Below are 16288 nucleotides of genomic sequence, written 5' to 3'. Positions count from 1 at the left end.
GACGACATTTGATAAAGATGGTCTGAGATCTGTTTTGAATGTGGAGGTTATCGAAGAGGTGGATACAGACAAAAGAGATCAGCTATGTGAGGATGATGTAGCTAATGGGGATAATGTAGCGAATGGTGGTGTTATGGTTCTTTTCAGGGCTGAGGAAAGAGGAAATCAAGAGAACATGCCTACTAATGAGCGTACTAATGAGCCTGATAGTGAGAAGCAGATGGAGAATGAAGATGGCTTGGAAACCGGTTTTGATGAGAATGAGCATGTTGAACTTCCACCGGAAGAAGAACAAACTCAATTTGTTCTAGAATGGGATGATGGTGCAGGTTTTGAAAAAGGTCAACAGTTCTGTTCGAAGGAGGCATTGAGAGTAATGGTTGATAAAGCTGCACATAAAGGGTGTTTTGGGGTAAAAACCGAGAAGTCTGACCAGGGTCGAGTGATACTGAAATGCCAACAAGCTGATCGTGGGTGTCCATGGTATTTACATGCTGCCAGAATTAAGGAATCCACATATTTCAGTGTCAGAGTATATAGGAGTGTTCATACCTGCTCCAGGGTTGTCGCGAGTACAAGTCGGAAGAGAAGAAAAGGTACTCCACAAGTAGTTGCATCCGTCTTGCGTGATGCATATCCAGGTCAGATTGACACCTCCGCGCCCAAAAGTATTATCAATGTTGTTCAGGTAGAAGCTGGAATAAATGTGTCTTACTCTACTGCATTGAGAGGCAAAAAGCTAGCTGTTAGTGAAGTGAGAGGGAGTCCTGTAGAAAGTTTTAGGAAATTGCGTTCTTATCTATACGTGTTAGAGAGGGTAAATCCTGGTACAGTTACATGCGTGAAGGTGGATGCTGAAAATAAGTTCAAATATCTATTCATTGCTTTGGGTGCTTGTATAGAAGGTTTTAGAGCAATGAGAAAAGTCATAGTCATGGATGCAACATTTCTGAAAAATATATATGGTGGTATGCTTGTATTTGCTACAGCTCAAGACCCTAATCATCATCATTACCCCATTGCAATGGGTGTAATTGATAGGGAGAAAGATGGAAGTTGGAATTGGTTTTTAGAAACACTGAAAACTGTCATACCAGATGATGAAGAGCTGGTTTTTATGAGCGATAGGCATAGGAGCATTTTGAAGGCAGTTCATGAGGTGTATCCTAAGTCTCAGCACGGACATTGCATGTGACATTTGTCGCAGAACGTGAGAGGTAAAGCTGCTGTTGGTTTTAAAGATATTTGTGCTGCGAGATTTAGAGATTGTGCTCATATGTATACCGAGTATGACTTCATCAGCGCATACACCGATTTTGGGAGGAGGTTTCCTAAAGCCGCCGAGTATCTTGCTGCTGTTCCTGTGGAAAAATGGGCTAGGTGTTATTTTAAAGGAGACAAGTACAATTTGGACACCAGTAATGCTTGTGAGTCGATGAATAGTGTATTCAAGAGGGCAAGGAAGTACTCTCTACTGCCTTTGATTGATGCATATGTTGAAAAATTATCTGAGTGGTTCAATAAGCATAGAAAAGACACTGTTTCTGCAACAAGCTTAGGAAAACAGTTGGTGCCGTATGTGGAAAATGAATTACATACACGTTGTGCAGTTGCAACTCACCTACTAGTAACTGAGCTGAACGGCAGTGAACTTGAATACAGTGTCACTGGAGTTGATGGGAAGAGATATCAGGTTGATTTGTTAAGGAGAAATTGTAGTTGCAGATGTTTTGATATTGACAAGATTCCTTGCGTGCATGCTATAGCAGCGACGATGGCCCTAATGCGCCAAGAAGGAAGATCTGTGGATATAGAACTCTCTGATCTGTGCTTGGAATACTACTTGACAAAGGCTTGGTCATTGGCGTATAGCAGAACCATATATCTGGTTCCACACGAGTCTACTTGGGATGTTCCAGAGAACATAAGACAGTCAATTGTGCACCCACCAGACTACATCAAAAAGCGTGGAAGAAAGCAAGACAAGCGATTTCCCTCCACCGGAGAACCTCGCCGGAAGCGTGCAAACAACAGGTCTAACCCAGGAATTAACTTGGGACGGTGGTTATTCCCAGAGTCAAGTCCAGGAGCAAACGACCAACAGGTGTAACCCAGAAAGAACTGGACAACTGTGTTTTTTTCATCTAATCATGTTTTGGGGTTTAGGGACAACTGGACAATTAGTACAACTATGTTGGAATTGTGATGTACAAGTAACGAAACATTTGGAAATATTTGGGACAACTGGACAACTAGTACAACTATATTTATTGGGACAACTGGACAACTCGGACAACTATGTTGCATTTGTGCTGTACAATTAGAAGAAGGATATGTTTGAAATTGGGACAACTGGACAACTAGTACAACTATTTTATTGGGACAACTGGACAACTCGGACAACTATGTTGCATTTATGCTGTACAAGTGACGAATCATATGTTTGAAATTGGGGCAACTGGACAATCAGTACAACTATGTTGTATTTGTGTTGTACAATTAGAAGAAGCATATGTTTTAAGCAACAGGTCAGAAAATAAGATAACAAATTTGTTTCACAGTGAACACTCCTTATAAAACAAGAGAGTCTTCACTAATACTCATCACCTGATGATGGATAAATGCAAATTTTTGTATTTTTCAAAACGGATCAATCAGGACCTTTTAATTGGTGGCATGAAACTGTAAACAATGATGGACAACTACAATCAGTGGTATATGGTCATGGGTCAACTGGAAATATTTGAAAACGCTTAAAGTACAACTCTTACAAATATTGGACAACAATACAACTACGTACAACTATGTGAAAACCTAAATCATATTGTTTTTGCACGTGAAGCACGTGTGTTTACTATGGCGGCAGAATAATTAAATAGTTTTTGAAATCTCTTTTCTTTAAATTGTTCTTCCTCTTATTCTAGTGAGCACTTCCTCGTTTTTTTAGGGTTTCAGCCGCAGAGCAATGTCGATGAAGGAATCTTCCTCAAAAATGTCGAAGAAGGAATCTTCCTAAAAAAAAACTGCCTGGATTCCCAGAGGTAAGTTAAAATTCCCAGAGGTTGCTGTGGTCCCAAAAATTTCCCAGAGGTAAGTTAAAATTCGGAATTTAAACAATTTACAGATATACTATCTGGATTCCGCGAAAATTAGTTTTTCGTAAGTGGATTTTCAGGTTCCAAGCTGTGGCTTCAAAAAATGGTGGGATGAAGCCATAGTTGAAGAGATTGAAATGGTAAAAGAAACTCAAGAGGAGATGAAGTCTTTGTTTGATGTCATTATATCGAGGATTGAAGCTCTTGAGGCTGCTGGGGCAAGAAGAGGTGCTCGAATGAAGGTTGAAGCTCAAGATCCGTTATTGAACTACTTTGTTATCCTGTACTGAACTACTTTGTTGAACCTTGTTGTCCTGTATTGTCCTACATATTTAAACTATGTTGTCCTTTATTGTCCTACTTGTTGTCCTTTGTTGAACTTTGTTGTCCTGTATTGTCCCTAATTTGTTTAACTTTGTTGTCCTGTATTGTCCCAAATTAGAATATCACACATCATAAACTAAACATCCGCAAACAAATCCAACATAGTTTAACTAAACATCCACTGACAAATCCTTCTTAAACTAAACAACCGCAAACATCCGCAAGTTAAAAAAAGAACATAACATCCAGAAAACAAGAAAAACTACCACATCCGACACTTCTACTTCGATTTCTTCGTCTTCTTTGGCTTTCCATCTGAGACCCAAGGTGACTTCTTGTACGTCGATTTTGACCGTTTCCTTTTTTTTGGAGGTGATTCTGGTGCTGCTGCTGCTCGTGCTGACGACGCCGGTGCTGCTCGTGATGACGATGCTGCTGCTGGTCGTGAAGAGGATGTTGCTGCTGGTCGTGCTGACGATGCTTTTGGTGTCCTTGAGTGGACTGGCCTAATCTCTGAAGCTTCCACTATACGATTCTCCGCTGTCGCAACAAAGGTGATCAAGTAACGTCCACTCTCTAGAATTGCCTTAACCGTCGCTTGATGCCAAACAGAATCCTGTAACGCCTCTACACGTTCCAACAACTGATACGCTTCATGTGGTTGCCGTGAGGAGGTTTCAGGAAGTGGTGAACCGGTTGTTGCCATAGGAGAAAATGTTTGACCGAGTGGTGAAGATGTTGGTGCCATAAACCCACTCTTCCACATCTCAAGAACTCCAATTCTTCCATCAAAGCTTTCAAGCTTCTCCGACATATCCTTAAAGCCTTTCTCCATCAAAGCTTGGAGCTCCAAGAGTGACGTAATGGAAGGAGGAGGATTCGCTGGATTCGCTGCATTCGCATAATCAGGTGCCACATCCTCTCTGATCACACCGCGGGAGCTAATCTCCATCTCGTATAGATTTTTCCAACAAATCTGCTTATTCTGAATGGTTAGGTAATCAATCCAATTCTCAACAACTGGATCAATAAACCCTATCCCATCATCGAATCCGGGTTCCAATATGCGCCCCAATAGACGAACTTCGCCTGAATCAGCTTCCAAGATGCTAGAAATATCCTATTAATAGTAGTACCAATCGCTTATTAAATATCATCATCCAAACATCCATACAAACTCATAATCTAATGCAATGAAAACTCACCTCGGTAGTAGTACCAATGTCTTCATTGATGTCATCCAAAGGTATTCCTTTCATTGCAATTTCAGTGAATTTGTGTTTGCACATCTTTGGACAGTCATCCGCAGCAGGTACAACTTCTCTAAATTTGCGTCCAAGATTTGGAATACACTCAAATGCAAGAATCTACAAAATACAATATCAAAGTTACAATCATAAAATCATAACGTTTAGACACCTATTAAAATGAGACTAACCTGTAGTGGAACAATGAAACCAGAAAACGAAAATGCTTCTCCTTTTGCTCTCACTTGGCCATCAAACTTGGTCACCACTCGCCTGATCTCCTTTGCGGTCTCATCATATGTGTAACGCCCCCATGGAAACCTTTTACACAAATTCAAATCAGAAACCACTCTAAGCAAGAATTCATCAATGTTCCCATCAATCTTGGATTTCGCTTTCAGTACTATGCATAAAAAATACAAGACTGCCAGCTTCTTCCTGTCTAGAGAGGGTTCCTCCATTGAGAGTAACTGAGCTTTCACATCTGCGATTTTGATTTGTGCTTTCCTTCCAAACATTCTCTCCACAAATTTCAAACTACCCAATTTCTTATAGCCTTGCGGGTAATCATGGCAGTCAAGTCCACTTAACAGTGCATGCTCTCTCATAGAATACCTGATAGGAACTCCATTAACCACAAACCAAACCTCATTTCGCCTCTCAGTGTAAGCTGTGTGAAGGAGCAGCATCCAAAGTCCTTGATTCATGTGATTTGGCTCCCTAGCCATATGAAATATGTGCTTAAACTGCTGGTGTGATCTGAACCATTTATCCTCTTCTAGAAGAGACTCAATCACTTCAAAAACATGCTTCATACTACATCTCGTCATTATCCTTGCCGTCTTGCTATACTCGGTTGGACCGAAGTAGAGCTTCTCAGGTCCCATTGGTTGGTTTCCCTCATCCGTATCCTGAAATCCAAAGACAGTCTCACAAAGTTATCCCATTTGTTCCAATTGTACAACTACTCTACTTAACTCAGTTGTCCCACTTGTCCGAAACAACTAATCCAGTTAACTCAGTTGTCCCACTTGTACGAAACAACTAATCCAGTTAACTCAGTTGTCCCACTTGTCCGAAACAACTAATCCAGTTAACTCAGTTGTCTCACTTGTACGAAATTGTACCATAACCAATTAATCATATTTCCCACAATTGTCCTATTTGTCCGACTTATACTCCAAATACATAATGTTATCCCAATAAACCTTAAATTAATCAAAGTTGTCCCATTTATCTCAGTAGACTCTATCTCTTACCCGCATACAATGTTTTCCCAGTTGTTCCAATTGTACAAATAATCTAGTTATCTCAGTTGTCCCCCTTGTACGAAATTGTACCAAAACCAGTCAAACATATTCCCCACAATTGTCCTATTTGTCCTACTTATACTCCAATTACATAATGTTATACCACTACACCTTAAATTGGTCAAAGTTGTCCCATTTAACTCAGTAGACTCTATCTATTAAACGCATACCTTCGCCGGTGAGGGTTCGTGTTCCACTTCTTCATCCTCCTGCTCTTGCTCTTCAGCCTCCTGTTCTTGTTCTTCAGCCTCCTGCTCTTGCTCTTCAGCCTCCTGTTCTTGTTCTTCAGCCTCCTGCTCTAGTTCTTCAGCCTCATCCTCTTTTTTGTCAGCCTCCTCCTCTTGTTCTTCGGCCTCCTCCTCTTGTTCTTCGGCCTCCTGCTCTTCTTCTTCAGCCTCATCACTTCCCTCCTCTTGTTCATCAGCCTTTTCATTTCCCGAATCTTGTTCATCACCCTCCTCCTTGCCCTCCTCTTCTTCATCACCCTCCTTTCCCTCCTCTTCTTCTTCACCATCCTCCTTTCCATCCTCTGCTTCATCACCCTCAGCCTCTTCTTCTTCTTCCATGGGGTTAATCGTTTCGGTTTCATCTTCTGTGGTTATTTTTTGGGCTGCGGTCTCCTCAATAGGATTCGGAGAGGTTTCCTTCTCCATTTCTGTTTCTGTGGGAATAGGGTTTATCGCGGCTTGAGAAACATCTTCGCTTGACTTTATCGCGGCTTCGGCTTCGGTAGGAATAGGGTTTACATCGGCTTCGGTAGGAATAGGGTTTCCTTCTCCATTTCCTTTCTCTTTCTCCGCGGTTTCAGGATTTACTTCAGATTCTCTCGCTGCGGCTGGAGAATGCGATTCTGTTTCAGGCAACGTTTCCCGGCTTTCACTTGACTCATACTGGACGCCTTTTTGTTTCACACGAGCCATGGAGAAGTCGAAACGAAGAGAAGATGGAGAAATCGATTACAACGGAATTTGTAGATTGTGGAGTGGAAATAAAAAGAACGCACTCGCCGGATTCTTCGCCGGAAAACACTCAATCGGTTTTTTTCAAAATTCTTAACTGTATGGAGGTTTTTTTACAAAGAATTCAAGTTTCATTCGGGTAAATCCAAGGGGATACGCGGGTCGGATCCGATTTCAGTTGGGTGGGTTTTCATATACCCAGGTTTTCTCGTAATTAAGGAGACATTCATGGATAGGGTAGTAAACAACCACCTTTTTGCTATTTAAAATAAATCAAAACTGAATTGATTATTTCATCGATGGCATTGGGGCTCTTTTTTATGCGACTTATGGCATTGTAGCTTTTGATTCGTTGGACTTAGCTCGGAATCACTCAAACAAACCCAATTTTTCTCCAGCTAAACCTATTTTATGACTTTTTTCAGTTAACCTCTTTGATATTTCCCATTCTTTGTTACATAACTCATAACTTTCTTAACCAAATTTTTGACTTGGTAATGTTTTTCCGAATACGAGTGTTACACTTTGCCTAATATCCCTTTACCAGTTGAGTTAATGAGGCTTGGTAACAATTTTTTTTCTGTTGGAAAAAAAAAATACAATATTATTTTCATCAACAACCATAAACATTATCGACAAAGACACATAAACATAACAATCAATCCCCATCTGAAGATTGTTGTTTAGTTTACAAAGCGTAACGGGTTCTTCTCTTATATATAGCAACCCCAATATTAACGAAAATGAAAGCCTTAAAAATTAGATTGAGTGTGAGTGTGGTAGGACCTCTACAGATTCTACTTTGCCAAGGTTTCTCAAAGTGCTCGACGACCTTAATCCATAAGGGATGTAAGCGTTCACATGTTTTTTTTCTGCCTGAGAAGACACCCAATATACAGTGATGAAAGTTTGCAATTGAGAATCTCTCTTATTGTGGCAAGAATTGTTGACTTGTAACAAAATATAGTAATAAGTAATACAATTATAATTAAAAGATAATAATACACAATTTGTTTTGTGTATTATTATTAAATATCGCAATATCAGATTTTTTTAGAAAGTATATTAGAATATTTGTTTCTATTTGTTAAAGGACCCTGAATTTTTTCCATGCATGGTAGTTTTTTTATATAAATTCGAGGAAAACACATCAACAACTATATTCCTCTATTTTCTCAAACATCTCCATTTAAAGATAACACATCCAAAAGGAAAAAAAAATGTAATATTAAAACCTTTATGTTTATTGGGGATAAGTCCAATCCTTCCTATGTGGATGAATCATGTGTTTGTACGTGGCGTCATTGACTTTTTTTGCAGATACGGCCCCCAGACCAAATTAGATTTTGTATTGGACTAGATCTAAGCATATAGCACCAGGTCTTGAAATCTTTCAAATTTGAGAGATCCAGCATAAAAATCCACATGTTCTCGGGTTCCTCGTACCTGATAGCGCAAGCCATGTTGTCAGGGACAAGGAGGTCAAGAACTGAGTGATAAAATGGTTGCCTTCTCTATGTCCTAGACCTAGGCTCAATGATCTGGAAAGGTCAGGACGTAAGAAAGTGTAACCCGGACAGGTACCCGAAAAAAGAATCCTGGCTAGGTATCAAAACAACCACGACAGCCCATTCCTAGTATCAAAGAATCCTGGCTAGATATGGATGCTCTATTAAGCAGGAAACACTGTTCAAATTTCCCTCTATTCGACAATCAAAATATGAAGTTGTAAACCCACGAGGTTGGCATTTAATGCTCAATGCGTACATGTGTCAGGTGATAGTGACCTCTCGCAGAAGGCAAGAGAAAAGCAGAGGTTCAGCGAAGACCATATCACGTCCGAACCGCCGAACTCAACCCATACATTGAGAGTAAAAGGGATGCTCCAAGGAACAGTCTCACAGAAGGAAAAACACGCCAAGAAAAGTTGGTTAGGCTGTCAGAAGCATGAAGCAAGCACAAGATTAAGATCCAATAAAGTTAGATCCCAGACCGATCTACAAAACCAACAACCCAAGGTCTGATTCAGTAATGACCCCTTCTCATAATGAGAATGTATCTAACCTTATTCCGGTCTGGTCCGGTATGGAATGAACTTATAATCATAGAATTGACTCGATCATCAGATTATAAATATACTAATACTCTATAGATACTAATACTCAAGAAAGGGGTTATTCTCTCACTACCTTCAAGCTCATGTTATCTCTCTAGATACTTGTGTACTACAAGGCTTAGCATTCTTACTTTTTGGTCATCATTCCGACCATTCTTTTATCTCCATTCCACGGCGGTTCCTAAACCGTAAAGCATTTCCATGCACAAACTCTTACATTTATTCTTTTTTTCCACCTAAAAAGCCCTCTCGCTACCTTGAAGCTCATGTTATCTCTCTGGATACTCATGTATTACAAGGCTTAGCATTCTTACTTTTCAGTTATCATTCCAACCATTCTTTTATCTCTACTCTACGGCGGTTCCTAAAAATCGTAGAGCATTTTCATGCACAAACTCTTACATTTCTTCTTTTTCCATCTAAAAAGCTCACTAAACTTCGGCCCAAGCAAACTCTCCCATTCTTAAGAGCTCTCAACCCGCTTTCCTTTTTTTCGTTTTTCAATCCTTCTAATCTCTCCAATTTGCCATTTTGTGGTTTTCTTTAAACCGGTTTTTAAATGATGCGTCGGAGAGCCATCAGAAAACACCTAACCATAGTGTTTTCCTAGATTTCACGTGGTTCTTTGTTTTATATAAAATTTGTCCCTAAGAGAACCAAAAATCCCATAAACAATGTTTATCCAATTTGTTTTATGTATCTTATAAACAAATTTATATCATTAGCCTAACCATAAGAATAATATATATTTCCTTTTTATAATAACTTTCATTTTGATATTTTTCATACAAATTAATATAATAAAGTAAAAATTCAGTTATACTCTTACAATACATAACAACTTTTGGAATTCTTCATTATAGCTGAAATTAAATTACGTATTTTATGTTAAAATTTGTATTATAAATCTAAAATGACATTGATTATAAAATAAAAAATATAATATTAAAATAACATTTATTGTGAAACAGAGAAAGAGTATAAATTATAATTTATTCTGAGTATTTTTCTTAAGTTAAAATTTTGATATACTATTTTTTTTGAAATAAGTGATGTTTTACAGATTTTTTTTGTCTTTGAATAAGTGTTAGTGATGTTTTCAGTTTTCAACATAAAATTCAATAATTTTTTTTATTTTTATTTGTATTATGCATATTGTTTTTGTATTGAATTATATTTTAACAGATAATAAATAATATTTTAATATGAAAATAGTTAAAAAAATTAAATGAATCTTTAATCTTTGTAAAATTTTTTTATACATTACTTATATTAAGGAGTATTATTTTAACAATGAATAAACGACTAAATTTTTTTGTGTCAATTAATGTTCATCTTCAATTTCGAGTTGCCAAGTCAAATATGCAAATGCAGCGCATGGACAGAGAGAGACAGAAGAGAAATAAATATAACAATTTACATAGGACTTATTATCTTATGGACCCCACCACCCCCTTCTCTATCGTATCGTCATCCTTTTTTTTTCCCATTAATCAACGGCTCTAGTGTAGCGTTACTGTTTTTGATGCGATAAAACGACTAAGCACCGTCAGATCTAACGGATGCTGATTTTTGATATATTTCAACGGCTGAAATCATCTCGTTGACTTTACTCGGGGTAAATCAGAAAGTGGAAGAGCACCAAAAAGAAGATTTTTGCTCAATAAACATGAGCCCCGCTTCAGAGCTCTGCTTCCTTCTCTCTCTCTCTACCTTCCTCTCTCTCTCTCTACCTTCCTCTCTCTCTATCCTCTCAAGCGGCCATTGGAGGTCTCGAAGAACCATTTGAAGCTTCACTTCCAGTTAATTTTCCTTTCCTGTTCTCAATTTTACTCAGTGAATTTGACGTCTGTAGTTTGATTTTCTCTTTGTTTTTGCTTGAGAAAGCGTTATTTGATTTGGGGTTTTCTTCTGTCTTTTTGTCCGCAAGTGGTGATTTGGTTTTTTTTTTCAGATTCAATGAAAGTGAGAATCTTTTTTTTTTCTTTGACCTCAAGCTCTATCATTCGTTTACAGATCTTAAGAGTTGTGTGAGAAGATTTGGATTTTGACTCTCTGTTAAGGTAAAATGAGGCTTCACTCGAATTTGATTCTGTGACATATCCATGTGCATCTGTGTTAAAGAACTTTGAGCTGGTCCTAATTCTGATTCTGATTTCAAAACTTTTTTTTTTCAGTTTCCAAGTTATTAGCTTTATTGATTTGATCCTTATGGTTTTATAGGTGAATACAAGATCTTGAAAAAAAAAATGGAAACAGAAGACGATATGTGCCAGAACAATTGGGGAAGCTTATCATCTTCTTCAAAGTTGGAAGATGGAAACCAAGCCTTCGCAGGTTTCACATCACAGCAAAAGTGGGAAGATGCTGAAATCTTGGATTACGAGATGGGTATCGAGAAAAATTTGCAAGCTTTCGACCAGATGAAACCTTCTTCAGGACAAGACAACGACAACAACAACAAGAACAACAACAGTACTCAAGCTAATGTTGATTTCTTGCAAGGTGTCAAGGCTCAAGCTTGGGATCCAAGAACGATGCTGAGCAACTTATCCTTTATGGAACAGAAGATTCACGAGCTGCAGGATCTTGTTCATCTGATCGTTGGTCGGAACGGGCTCGTGGCTCAGCAGCAGCAGCAACTCATCACGACGGATCTTACTTCCATAATCATACAACTGATTTCCACCGCAGGTAGTCTTCTTCCATCTGTTAAGCATAATATGTCGTCAACGGCGCCGGGTCCATACACCGGTTCGGCCGTGTTCCCTTGTCCAAGGGAGGCTAATAACGTTGCTTCACAGAGCCAAAACAGTAACCACCAACGTGGCGCAACACAAGATTTCGATTTGCCTAAGCCGATTGTTGTTGATGAGAGAGATAGCCATGTTGTAGAAGAACATGAGATGAAAGACGAGGACGACGCAGAGGAAGGTGTAGAGAACCTTCCTCCTGGCTCGTATGAGATATTGCAGCTCGAGAAAGAGGAGATTCTCGCGCCGCATACACACTTCTGCACGATATGTGGCAAGGGTTTCAAGAGAGACGCGAATCTGAGGATGCACATGAGAGGGCACGGAGATGAGTACAAAACACCTGCTGCTCTGGCTAAACCGAACAAAGAAGCTGTGCCAGGGACTGAACCGATGCTGATCAAAAGGTACTCGTGCCCATTCCCTGGTTGCAAACGTAACAAGGATCACAAAAAGTTCCAGGCTTTGAAGACGATACTGTGCGTCAAGAACCATTATAAACGCACACACTGCGACAAGAGCTTCACTTGCAGCCGTTGCCATACCAAGAAATTCTCTGTCATCGCGGATCTGAAAACCCACGAGAAGCACTGCGGGAAAAACAAGTGGCTATGTTCTTGTGGCACAACGTTCTCGAGGAAAGACAAGCTGTTTGGTCACATTGCTCTGTTCCAGGGACACACACCTGCGATCCCTCTTGAAGAGACGAAACCATCTGCTCAGAGAGGGAGCTCTGAAGGTGAGAACAACAACACGGGAATGGTGGGTTTCAATCTTGGTTCTGCGACTAACGCTGATCAAGAAACCGAGCAGCCTGGATTCATGGAAGAGAAGATAAGTTTTGAGGAGTCTTTCTCGCCGTTGAGCTTCGATACGTGTAATTTCGGAGGGTTCCATGAGTTCCCACGACCGATGTTTGATGATTCAGAGAGTTCATTTCAAATGCTTATTTCGAGTGCGTGTGGTTTCTCGCCAAGGAATGGTGGTGGTGGCTCTGTTTCAAATACTATTCTCTAAGGCCTTTGCCATTATAAGTTATGTTCTAGTTTTTTAGCCTTTAGGCAGCTACCTTTGTGTCTGTAATTTGATGTCGCCAGAATAATTATCAGGAAAAGCAAAAAAGTGGATTACCTTTTTCTTAAAATCTGTTTGCTAATATAAGAAAGTTAGATTATTTTTTTCTTACCTTTTAGGGTCACATTGATGGAACCAACTATGTCAATGGTGATAACAAATTCAGTAAAAAGAATTGATATCTCCTGAATCTTTATGTAATGACAACATATTTGATATAGATTATTATATATGTAAGTTTATAACCAAACCAAATCTGTAACTACAATAATACACCGTGAATTTGCGAATTAGTTTCAAGGTTCCAAAAGCTAGCATCAGTTCTTGAGCATGGACTTAGGTCTATCCATCGACTTCTGTCTTTGAATATTTAGGAGAAAGAGGCTTCGGTGTGCGATTGAGCTCCTCAGCTCAGTATCATCCATGCAAGGTTGAGAAAAAGCTTGACAAAACTTCTGAATCATTGCTTGTATCTCTCTCCACCAGCCATTCATCTTGAATCTGTACCCTCACATCTCTATGATAGAAGAATGATTACATTATCAGCAAGAATATCTTAAAAGAGATGCATAATAATCAACATGAAGGGTGGTTTAAAGGTGAGAAAAATGGAACCTTTTCAAGGCAAGAACTTGATAGTTTCTTCTCAAGAAATCCGCGTATTTCGTAAGTGCCTCTTGTGCATATGGTCTCCCAACGGTTCTTACAGCTGCTGCGCTTAATAAACTCTCTAGAGAACCATGTTTTCTGACAAGTTTCATCGCTGTTTTCTTTCCGAACGCAGGGACCACGTGCTGAATACCCGGAACTCCATCGACTTCATCCCCCATTATACATCCTATCACAAAACTCATAGTCCTGATCAGTATGCATAACCAAGAACTCAATATGCAGAGTAATTTTCTGGCTAAAAAACCACACCTGTATCGATTTCTGACCAAACAAATGGATCGAATTGGTTAAAGACTAGCATAAGAAACACTCTTCTAGAGATGAATCGGTATTAGTCACTTACGAAAGCTCAAATCAGACTGTGGATCACACTTATACTGAGCATGGTAGTGTTTCAACGTGTAAAAAGACCATCTTCTGAGATCTGCCAATGGAATAACAATCTGAACATTTTCTGAGATCAGCTGCTTAAAGTCTTTGTCAGGCGATGCAATAACCGCGCGGTAACCTCTTTGCACGGCTTGTTCCATCAGCGTAGCCACCACATCGTCTGCTTCATGGCCTTCCATTCTAACAACCTTTGCACATAAACCAGATTCAAGTCAGAGACCATTCATCACACATCTATGGCTAAGTCTACTGTGATCTTGTCTTAATCGCCTTAAATATATGTCTATATCATCCAAGAACTCAATCATGTTCAGAACTGTGGTTAATTGATTAAATAACATTGAGGTCAGAATAATAGTTTTACCCACTGGTACATTGCATTTTTTAAGAACATCATCGACAAAATGTTGTGGCCTTTTGGAGTGTCTCCCAGGAACTGGTGATCTCCTATGCGCTTTATATGAAGGAAGCAATTCTCGGCGTCGTTTGTTACCTTCTTCTCCATCGAGAACCTGTAAAAAGGAAACACCTTTCAGACGTTTCCATGGACCGGAGAAGAGTAAAAAGGAATAAAATTGTGCAGAGGAGAGTGTTTTACAGCTATGACAGGATCGGTGAGGCTGACTTGAGAGAAGAAGAGTGAGAGCCAGTGACCAAAAGCTTGCGAACTGGGTTTGTTTCCTTCGTAGCAAAGTGGACTAACGTCTAAGAAGAAGACCCTTTTCTTTTTCTTCCTGCTTTCTTCATTGTTACCACATAGAACATCATTGTGTATCACTTGCCCATAATCTGTTCGATGAAATGTCTCACTGGAAGGGGACGAGAATGGAGGCGCAGGAAGAGATGAAGAAGAGACCCATTTGGCTCGTGAAGCTTTTGTCTTGTCAATGGCTTTATTTCTGAACGAAAAAAGAGAAGAATTCGATTGAGCAAATCCTACTGTTGTCATCATCTTCAACCTCCAGAGTCCAGAGACTAAGAATACTTTTTACGTTCGATTAATAAAATTATCCACAGAACGTATAAAATGGTTTATCATCGATCATTTCAACTTAGACCAGGCTTATTTTGGGCCTTAAGTGGGTTTCTTTTTTAAGGTGGAGAATAGGCCAAGCTTCCGGAACTTCAAAAGTTTCTACTACTTACAGAAGTTTTGGTTGTCACTAATTCGAATAAACCAAACAGAAAATAAAAACTTGAAAAGAAATCAGTTTAAAAACAATAGAAAAATGGCGCTAGGCTTTATCTTTAAGGTTCATGATCTATGATACAAGGGATCTAGATAAAGACTTTCTATGACTCTAGAACTAGAATAGACACTTATAATTAGCCAATTCTCATCACCCTAATCATCTAATCATTATAACTCGACAAGTAGCTTTCGTCTTTTGCTATGAGAGAGATCATGCATTACTAATTAAATTCATCTCGGCTCACGTCCCCTCTGTAGGTAGCTTTCGTCTCCTACGACGGTTACGTCCATTAGATCCAGTTCAGGCAATCTGATACATCACTCTTGTGGCTCTGATTCAACCTTAGATCGGATACTGGTTACCTACTCCAGCATAAAACTATGAAAATAGGATGAATGGGAGAATCATGTAAAAATCAAAATCTTTTAACCTAAAAACATAGATGTCATCGATCATAGGGTCCCTTTTGATGGCCCCTTTATCAAACAAGGTAACTTACTCTGACATAGCTGAGCTTGACATCATCATTGGTTTAAAAGCAAAAGCAGTAAAGTAAAATAGATAGCAGATAAAGAAAAGCTTCTCTTATTGAAGACAAGTATGGCGAGAAAAGCCTTCTACAAAAGCATAAAAGCAAAACTTAGAACTAAAATGAAGTACTCTCTCTAAAGCATGAAAAAGGCATGGTTCCAAAAGACCTAAAGATAATGTATTTATAGTGTTTCTTCTCTTCTAGGCGTATAAGGTTTGAAAATGAGTGTCGGAAATGACTTGGGCTTTGGTTGGACTTCTGAAGGTCGGAATTAGGTCCACCACGGGTGAAAGTGGTTCAGCCGCAGTGTAGAGTGTCTTCGCCGCGGGTGAGAGTTGCTTCACCTTCCCGGGCTGTGTTAATATGCCTTCAGTGCATTGATAATATCTAGGGATCTAACCATTGCATTGCATTGATTTTAAGTGCATTGGAAAGCTGGTTTTTCTCCTCTATAATTTTTCAAAATTTGGGGATGATCAGACGGTGAGAAGGTCTTCATTGGTTGCTAAATTTCTGACGTCCTGAATTTATCCAAAAATATACTTTTGCTCAAAAATACACTCCAAAAGTCCAAGTTTCCTGAAAACTCTTTTAAAACTCAAAAAAATGAAAATCACTTATAA

At 39.2% G+C, this 16288-nt stretch overlaps 2 protein-coding genes across 5 annotated transcripts; one reads left to right on the top strand and one right to left on the bottom strand.

The window, feature by feature from the left end:
* The first annotated feature begins 10722 nt into the window (after positions 1–10722).
* LOC18991618 (protein SENSITIVE TO PROTON RHIZOTOXICITY 1) lies at positions 10723–12978 on the top strand. 3 transcript variants are annotated; one of them, XM_006396002.2, is made up of 3 exons: positions 10723–10853; positions 11068–11114; positions 11275–12978. In XM_006396002.2, exon 3 carries the CDS (start codon positions 11301–11303, stop codon positions 12819–12821), a length of 1521 nt encoding a protein of 506 aa, XP_006396064.1. In that variant the 5' UTR covers positions 10723–10853; positions 11068–11114; positions 11275–11300; the 3' UTR covers positions 12822–12978. The 3 variants fall into 3 exon arrangements, with proteins under 3 accessions (XP_006396064.1, XP_006396065.1, XP_024008115.1); XM_006396003.2 differs by lacking the exon at positions 11068–11114 and having other exon boundaries at positions 10732–10853; XM_024152347.1 differs by lacking the exons at positions 10723–10853; positions 11068–11114 and having other exon boundaries at positions 11305–11745; positions 11856–12978.
* Positions 12979–13069: 91 nt separating this feature from the next.
* LOC18991617 (5'-3' exonuclease) lies at positions 13070–14919 on the bottom strand. Of its 2 annotated transcripts, none has more exons than XM_006396001.2 (5): positions 14539–14919; positions 14309–14452; positions 13894–14128; positions 13494–13716; positions 13070–13395 (listed from the first exon to the last, which is right to left on the bottom strand). In XM_006396001.2, the coding sequence occupies exons 1-5, from the start codon at positions 14890–14892 to the stop codon at positions 13296–13298; spliced, it is 1056 nt and encodes a 351-aa protein (XP_006396063.2). In that variant the 5' UTR covers positions 14893–14919; the 3' UTR covers positions 13070–13295. The 2 variants fall into 2 exon arrangements, with proteins under 2 accessions (XP_006396063.2, XP_024008116.1); XM_024152348.1 differs by having other exon boundaries at positions 14305–14452; positions 14539–14895.
* Between the last annotated feature and the right edge of the window lie 1369 nt (positions 14920–16288).

Source organism: Eutrema salsugineum, unplaced genomic scaffold (genome assembly GCF_000478725.1).
Source record: "Eutrema salsugineum unplaced genomic scaffold, Eutsalg1_0 scaffold_5, whole genome shotgun sequence".
NCBI lineage: Eukaryota > Viridiplantae > Streptophyta > Magnoliopsida > Brassicales > Brassicaceae > Eutrema > Eutrema salsugineum.
The sequence above is the reverse complement of the archived record's forward strand: the minus strand, read 5'-3'. Positions and strand labels throughout refer to the sequence as shown.